The sequence below is a fragment of the Salmo salar genome, chromosome ssa27 (genome assembly GCF_905237065.1).
Source record: "Salmo salar chromosome ssa27, Ssal_v3.1, whole genome shotgun sequence".
Lineage (NCBI taxonomy): Eukaryota > Metazoa > Chordata > Actinopteri > Salmoniformes > Salmonidae > Salmo > Salmo salar.
The window spans coordinates 27783980-27792500 of NC_059468.1; the positions used below are offsets into that span (position 1 = coordinate 27783980).

The 8521-nt window shown below is 44.6% G+C and overlaps 1 protein-coding gene across 6 annotated transcripts in view; it reads left to right on the forward strand.

Annotated features, from left to right (window-relative positions):
* LOC106588839 (collagen alpha-1(XVI) chain-like) overlaps positions 1-8521 on the forward strand; it is a 117280-nt gene that overhangs the window by 38443 nt on the left and 70316 nt on the right. For all 6 annotated transcript variants that reach the window (XM_045709603.1, XM_014178315.2, XM_014178312.2 and 3 more), the window contains exons 5-7: positions 6708-6831; positions 7575-7856; positions 8321-8401. In XM_045709603.1, coding sequence (XP_045565559.1) covers positions 6708-6831; positions 7575-7856; positions 8321-8401 — 487 coding nt within the window. The remainder of the gene's footprint in view (positions 1-6707; positions 6832-7574; positions 7857-8320; positions 8402-8521) is intronic.

The following is an 8521-nucleotide window of genomic DNA, read 5'->3' on the forward strand; positions in this document are numbered from 1 at the left end:
ATTTTAGTATGTGCACGTAGCATGCTTTTGTAATAGGTGTCTTTTCAGATTCAACAAGGATTCTTTAGTTGTGGACACTAAATCACTGCACTCCCTCTCTAGGTCCTCATCTTTGTAAGTCACCTTGATTTAGCACCTGTGTGTTTTATCAGTTTCTTTATGAAAATATTTAGTGAACTCCATGACAGTAGCTAAAGCAAGGGGCTATAGCAGCACACAAGTAGACTACAAATACATGCTGGGGCGGTCATGCCCTGAGCTTGTGAAAATGAGCACTACTGCAGAGAAATTGGAGCGGGCGAGAAGGCCAACGCTCCAGCCTTTGGGAATCTCGCTCCACGCTCCAGTCAAATTGGGCACGCTCCACTCCTTGCTCCGCTCCACGCTCCTCTCTTCGTTCCACTCCAGCTCCACAAAAAAACTGGTTAACTCTCTTATATATGCTATGGGGGATGCCGCTGATGATATTTTGGAAGTATCGCCATTGACTGATGCTGATAAAAAAAAGTATGCTAATGTGAAAGCAGCATTTGAGCAGCACTGTTCAGGAAAACCCATGTTATTTTTGAGAGAGCCCAAATGATGAGGGAGGGAGTGCAGAGGCACTCATCACAGCTGTACAAAAGCTGTCTGAGCATTGTAACTTTGGAATGCTCAAAGAAGGTCTGATGAGAGACATAATTGTTGTTGGAATAAATGACAGGAGGCTGTCAGAACAGCTTCAGTTGGACTCACATCACATTGTGTTCCACTCACCTTGAGAGGTGGAGAGCTGGTCAGGATGGAGAACATAGATGTTATATAGATGTTATAGATGTTATAACCAAAGTGACAGAGCCCACAGAATGGTGCTCAGGGATGGATGTTGTCTTGAAAGCCAATGGAGACATCAGAGGGAATGAATCAGTGATAAGAGAGCGTTTCATTCTTCCAGGAGGAGATGAAACACCCGCAAAGTTGACAAATACAGTTTTTCACGAAACTAGATGCTCGATCTGGATTTTGGCAAATCCCTGTCTCCCTCTCAAATCCCTCTCAGTCACACCTCCTCACTTCCTTCATCACACCATTAGGGATGTCATGATTGTTGTAAGGATTGGACCAAAACGCAGCGGGAAAATGTATACTCATCTTCTTTTTTTGAAGAAGAAGGAAAAACAAAATAAACACGTATACAAAAGAAACGACTCCAAACAGTTCCGTCAGGTGCAACAAACACTAAACCAGGAAATAACTACCCACAAACCCCCATAGAACAAACACCCCTATAAATAGGACCCTCAATCAGAGGCAACGAGAAGCAGCTGCCTCCAATTGAAGGTCAACCCAATAAACACCACATAGAAATAGACCAACTAGAAATAACATAGAAATACACTAACATAGAACATAACCCAAACAACCCCGAAACACCCTAAACAAACACCCCCTGCCACGCCCTGACCAAACTACAATAACAAACAGCCCCTTTACTGGTCAGGACGTGACAAGGGAGGTACCACTTACCACTTCAACAGATTGCCATTAGGCATATTATCGGCGCCCGAGCATTGCCTCAAATGTTTGAGAACTTCCAAGAGTGCTGGGTGCCATGCTGATGACATTCTGTTGTTTGGATGTGACAGACAAGAACACAACAAGAGACTTCACAAAGTGCTACAGAAACTGCAGCAGGAGTGTCTCACTCAACGGAAAGTGTACGTTTGCAAAGGATGAAGTCATCTTCTTGGGTCACAGGGTTAATGCTTCAGGACTGGAGCCACTGATGGGCATGGCGAACTACCCTGCTAAGTTTCTGCCCCAACTGGCTACATACAGCATGCCACTGAATGCGCTGAGCCCAGAGAAGAACGAGGGTTGCTGGGGGCATCACCAGAAGACTGCTTTTCAGAAGCTCAAGGAGGAACTGAGTTCTCCAAAAAGCACTCGCTCAGTACTCGTGCATGGCTGAGACAAAGGTTGCAGCAAACTCATCGTCATACGACATACAGTTGATGTCAGAAGTTTACATACACTTAGGTTGGAATCATTAAAACTCGTTTTTCAACCACTCCACAAAATTCTTGTTAATAAACTAAAGTTTTGGCAAGTCGGTTTGGACATCTACTTTGTGCATGACGCAAGTAATTTTTCCAACAATTGTTTACAGACAGATTATTTCACTTATATTTCACTGTATCACAATTCCAGTGGGTCAGAAGTTTACATACACTAAGTTGACTGTGCCTAACTTCTTATGGGCACTTCTTTATATCCATAAAAACTCAGTTTAGCTGGCGCGCTTCAGTCAATAATCCACCCAGTTTCCCTCCATCAAAATGCATACAAAATGAATCCCAAACGTTACTAATAAACTTTTCCAAACAAGTCAAACAACGTTTATAGTCAAACCTTGGGTACTCTAATACGTAAATAAATGCTCAAATTTTAGACGGAGAATCGTTATTGTCTTTACCAGAGAGAAATACCAAAGAACACGCTCTCTTCCACACGCTTGGAAACACTACAACCAAAATGGGAGCCACCTAGAAAAACTACAATTTCTGGCTCATTTTTCCAAAAACCAACATGAAACTCTTTCTAAAGACTGGTGACATCTAGTGGAAGCCCTAGGAACTGCAGTCTGGGAGGATTTCGCCTTATAATAAAAGTGACAGCCATTGAAAACAGTGGCAGGCTGAAAGTGTTTTTGGGGGGGATGGTTTGTCCTCGGGGTCTCGCCTGCCATATCAGTTCTGTTATACTCACAGACATTATCTTAACAGTTTTAGAAACTGTAGAGTGTTTTCTATCTAGATCTACCAATTATATGCATATGCTAGCTTCTGGGCCTGAGTAACAGGCAGTTTACTTTGGGCACGCTTTTCATCCGGACGTGAAAATACTACCCCCTACCCAAGAGAGGTTAAACAGCTTGGAAAACTCCAGAAAAGGATGTCATGGCTTTAGAAGCTTCTGATAGGCTAATTGACATAATTTGAGTCAATTGGAGGTGTACCTGTGGATGTATTTCAGGCCTACCTTCAAACTCAGTGCCTCTTTGCTTGACATCATGGGAAAATCAAAAGAAATCAACCAAGACCTAAGAAAAACAATTGTAGACCTCCACAAGTCTGGTTCATCCTTGGGAGAAATTTCCAAATGGCTGAAGGTACCACGTTCATCTGTACAAACAGTAGTACGCAAGTATAAACACCATGGGACCACGCAGCCATCATACCGCTCAGGAAGGAGACACGTTCTGTCACCTAGAGATGAACATACTTTGGTGCGAAAAGTGCAAATCAATCCCAGAACAACAGCAAAGGACCTTGTGAAGATGCTGGAGGAAACAGGTACAAAAGTATCTATGTCCATAGTAAAACAAGTCCAATATCAACATAACCTGAAAGGCCGCTCAACAAGGAAGAAGCCACTGCTCCAAAACCTCCATAAAAAAAGCCAGACTACGGTTTGCATCTGCACATGGGGACAAAGATCGTAATTTTTGGAGAACTGTCCTCTGGTCTGATGAAACAAAAATATAACTGTTTGGCCATAATGACCATCGTTATGTTTGGAGGAAAAAGGGGAAGGCTTGCAAGCCGAAGAACACTATCCCAACCGTGAAGCACGGGGGTGGCAGCATCATGTTGTGGGGGTGCTTTGCTGCAGGAGGGACTAGTGCACTTCACAAAATAGTTGGCATCCTGAGGAAGGGAAGTTATGTGGATATATTGAAGCAACATCTCAAGACATCAGTCAGGAAGTTAAAGCTTGGTCGCAAATGTGTCTTCCAAATGGACAATGACCCCAAGCATACTTCCAAAGTTTGGCAAAATTGCTTAAGGACAACAAAGTCAAGGTATTGGAGTGGCCATCACAAAGCCTTGACCTCAATCCTATAGACAATTTGTGGGCAGAACTGAAAAAAACGTGTGCAAGCAAGGAGGCCTACAAACCTAAATCAATTACACCAGCTCTGTCAGGAGGAATGGGCCAAAATTCACCCAACTTATTGTGGGAAGCTTGTGGAAGGCTACCCGAAACATTTGACCCAAGTTAAACAATTTGAAGGCAATGCTACCGAATACTAATTGAGTGTATGTAAACTTCTGACCCACTGGGAATGTGATGGAAGAAATAAAAGCTGAAGTAAATCATTCTCTCTACTATTATTCTGACATTTCACATTCTTAAAATCAGTGGTGATCCTAACTGACCTAAAATAGGGATTTTTTACTTGGATTAAATGTGAGGAATTGTGAAAACTGAGTTTAAATGTATTTAGCTGAGGTGTATGTAAACTTCCGACTTCAACTGTAGGTGCGGTGCTGACTCAGAAACAGGCTTACAATACTTGGAAACCTGTGACATATATCTCAAGAGCAATGACTGATATAGAGAAATGCTAATCAGCAGCCACGTATGCATGTTAAAGACTGACTCCTTTCCTTCAGGTCCTGCAGTTCACACCAGAAACTGACCACAAACCCCTGCTCCCGTTGCTAGGCTCCAGAGCCCTAGATCAGGGTCCTACGATTTACACCACAACATCGTCTATGTGTCAGGGAAGAATCTCATCACTGCAGACACGCTGTCGAGGGCACCGATGGGTGACGCACCATCCACTGCGACTTACAACTGGACAAGATAGTGTACGTGGATACCATCGTTTCCTCACTACCAGTTGCAGAGGCTCGAGTGACAGACCACAGAGGCACAACAAGCCGACGAATCCTGCAAAAAGTTTAAACAATTCTGCCTTATCGAATGGCCGGGATAACACAAGCTGCACACAGACGTGGCACCTTTCTGGCAGGCCAGGACGGAGCTTCCATGGCAGGTAACATTATTCTGAAAGGTGAAAGACTTGAAATAGCACAGACACTCAGAGATGAAAAAAGATCTTCTGAGTATACACTGAGTGCATAAAAACATTAGGAACACCTGCTCTTTCCATGACAGACTGACCAGGTGAATCCAGGTGAAAGCCATGATCCCTTATTGATGTCACCTGTTAAATCCACTTAAATCATTGTAGATGAATGGGAGGAGACAGGTTAAAGAAGGATTTTTAGGCCTTAAGACAATTGAGACATGGATTGTGTATGTGTGCCATTCAGAGGGTGAATGGGGAAGACAAAAGATTGAAGTGCCTTTTGAAATGGGTATGGTAGTAGGTGGAAGGCGCACCGGTTTGTGTCAAGAACGGCAACGCTGCTGGGTTTTTCATGCTCAACAGTAATAGTTATATTTTCATAATTAATAGGCTGACACATTACCTTTAGCCATACAGAATATCTCACCACCATGCGTTTCCATCTCATCTCATCTCTCCTTTATTCCTTTTTCTATTATCCCGAGAGAGGGACTGTCAACAGTTTAATGAAATAGCCTTGTGAAAACATGTTACTATCCATGTTCCTGAACAGATTTCACTTGGTTTCCCAAAATAAGCACTGGGTAGCTGCAGGGACAAGGTTGGAGAGCCCATGGCTTACAGAGTTTGGGTGGAATATCACCTGTTGATAACCAGAGTAGCCTACCCTACATGAGTGAAACAACATGAGTTAAACGAACCGGCGGGAAAGTGGCCTCCATTTGCTATGGATGATATGTTTTCTTTCTCTTGCCCCTGTGCCTGTTCCTGTTCCTGCCCATTTGATAATGGGCCATTTTAAATCAAAACTCATTTTACATATTAGTAAAGACAAGATTAAATTGAGAATAGTCTGATGGGTTAAAATATGATCACTTGATGAAAGAACAGCTGTGCAGCCTGAGGCAAGGAACAGAGAGCAAGCTTTTTTGCTACTTTCTCAAATCATCAATAGCCTGTGGTCGCGTCATGCAGCCAAAACATGTTTGATTTCTAAGACATTCAAAGGCTTGTATCATTCAGAACTAAAGTTGCCAAATAACTCTAAATCTAGCATATTAGACCTGTTTCAAATGATCCCTTTTACACTGAACATAGCCACTTCATATGGCACTCTTGCTACAGAATGGGAAAAATATTGTTGATGTTCCAAAGGAGCGCAACAGCGTCTTGTTTACGTGGAGGCCTGGAGATGCTAAATGTATTTATGTTAATTACGGTCAATTACCGTGCGACCGGCAGTCTTTTGCATGACAATAACCATCTGACAAAATGTAATGACCTCCACATCTGTAACTATACCTTGTTTTATCTTACTAAACACGCTCCTTAAGCTTCGGTGTCCCTGTCTCCTTATTCTTTCAACACACACACGCACGTACATTCTGTGTCTCTCCCTCTGTCTCTCAGTGTCTCAGCGCAAACATACACACACTTGTGTGTGTGTGTGTGTTATGTCTGTTATGTGTATATTAGTGTGTATGTCCATGTGTATCCGCGGACGTGTTTAACTATTCTTGTGAATAGTTATAAAAAAAAATTTGGGACCAACTGGGGATATTATGTTAGCCCCCACAAGGTCAAATGCTATTTCTAGGGGGTTTAGGGTTAAGGTTAGAATTAGTGTTTGAATTAAGTGAAGGGTTAGGAGCTAGGATTCATTTTAGGGTTAGGAGCTAGGGTTAGGGTTAAGATTAGGTTTTTAGGTTACGGTTAGGGTTAGGGTAAGAGTACGTGTTAGGGTTAGGGGTTAGCGAAAATAGGATTTTGAATGGGACTGAATTGTGTGTCCCCACAAGGTTAGCTGTACAAGACTGTGTGTGTGTCTAACAGTTTGTTTTCTCAGTCAGGTGTTCCCCCATGGTCTTCCTGATGAGTTCACGCTGGTCTTCACTTTGCTCCTCAAGAAGAAAACACTGAGAGACAACATCTACCTCTTCCAGATCTCTGATGAACAGGGATACCCACAGGTATACACTTCTCTTTTCACCTCCCTCTCTCATCTCTGTCCTCTACCCTCTTTTATTATGCTCTTTCCTCCCCTCTCACTCCATCTCTCTCTCTCTCTCTCTCTCTCTCTCTCTTCTGCTCCCTCTTTCATCTCTCCCCTCTCACTCCATCTCTCTCTCTTTCTTCTGTTCTCTTCTCTATCTGTTCCATCGCTCTCTTTCCTCCTCCTCCATCTCTCTACTCTCTATCCTCCCTTCAGCTTCTCCTCTCTCTCTCTGTTGTTTTCTCATTATTATTCATGTTACTTGTATAATAAGTTTGAAGCCACATTAGTACTCCATGTATATGATGAATTGCAGGCAAACCATCTCATTATAAATGATTGATTGTGTGTTTTCAGTGGCAATAATTAGTATACAGTATATTACCTTTGTCTATGTCTTTGCTAACTTTGCAGTGTGTTCCATGTAGCCCACATTGAGACACAAAGCACTGTACCGAACTTGTAGCTCCTTCTCCTAGTGGCTACTGCTTGGGACTGGATAGGCATATTCAATGAGGCATTGGCTTCAGCATTGCTTACACCTACAATACAATATCAGATTCCGTCAGATCTGTAGACTCCACTGTAGAGGTGTTGTTTCCCAAACAGATGTGATACAACAGTTTTTTTCCCTGTCTCTCCTCCCCTCCTCTGCCTCCTCCTCTCCCCCTCTCTCCTCCTTCCTTCCTCTCCCCCACTCCGTCCTCCCTCCCCCCCAAGTTCTCTCTTGACCTGAATGGCCCTGAGGCCACCCTGTCCCTGCGTGCGCGGGGGGCCGACCCCCTGAGTGACCCAGTTGGGTGTTTGTTCAGTGGGGAGGGCGTGGAGTCTCTCCTGGACAGTGGCTGGCACAAACTGGCCCTCAGCGTCCAACAGGGAGCAGCCTCTCTACACGTGGACTGCAGCTCCATCCAGACCATGCCCCTGGAGCCCCGGGGAGAGCTTCCCACCGAGGGACACACCCTGCTGGGCATCAGAGCCACTGATGCTGCCCCTGTGGAGGTATTGACTGGAAGACCAGGGAGGGAGAAGGGGGGAGTTGATTGTGGTAGGAAGTTGGGAGTAGGGAGATGGGGTTGGGTCAACCTGTATGTGGGGAGTAGGGACATGGAGGTGGAGACTGTGGGAGGAGGGAAGAGATGGAGGGAGAGGTGGAGGGAGAAGTGGAGAGGCTTGGAGGAGGGGAGAGATGTAAGGAAAGGTGGAGAGGATGGGAGGAGGCAGGAGATGAAGGGAGAGGTGGAGACTGTGGGAAGAGGGGACAGGTATATTTAGGGCTGATGGTTGGGGCTGTAGTAGTGGGGCTGTAGTGGGTATACTTGGTCTCTAACAATATTTGTTATCCTTCACTCTCTCTCTCTCTCTCTCTTCCTCTCTCTCGCTCTCTCTCTTCCTTCCTCTCGTCCCCTCTCTCTCCCTTCTTTTCTCCCTTCCCCCTGTCCTCTTCATCTCTACCTGCCTCACAGATGGACATTCAGCAGGTGATGGTGTACTGTGATGCCTCCCTGGCCAGTCAGGAGGCCTGCTGTGAGATACCTGGTGCTCGGGTGAGAACACCAGACATTACACATCGCTCCCACAACCACCACACCAACCATCACACAATGCTTCTGCAACCATCACACTGACCATCACACAGCGCTTTTACAACCATCACACATCGCTCC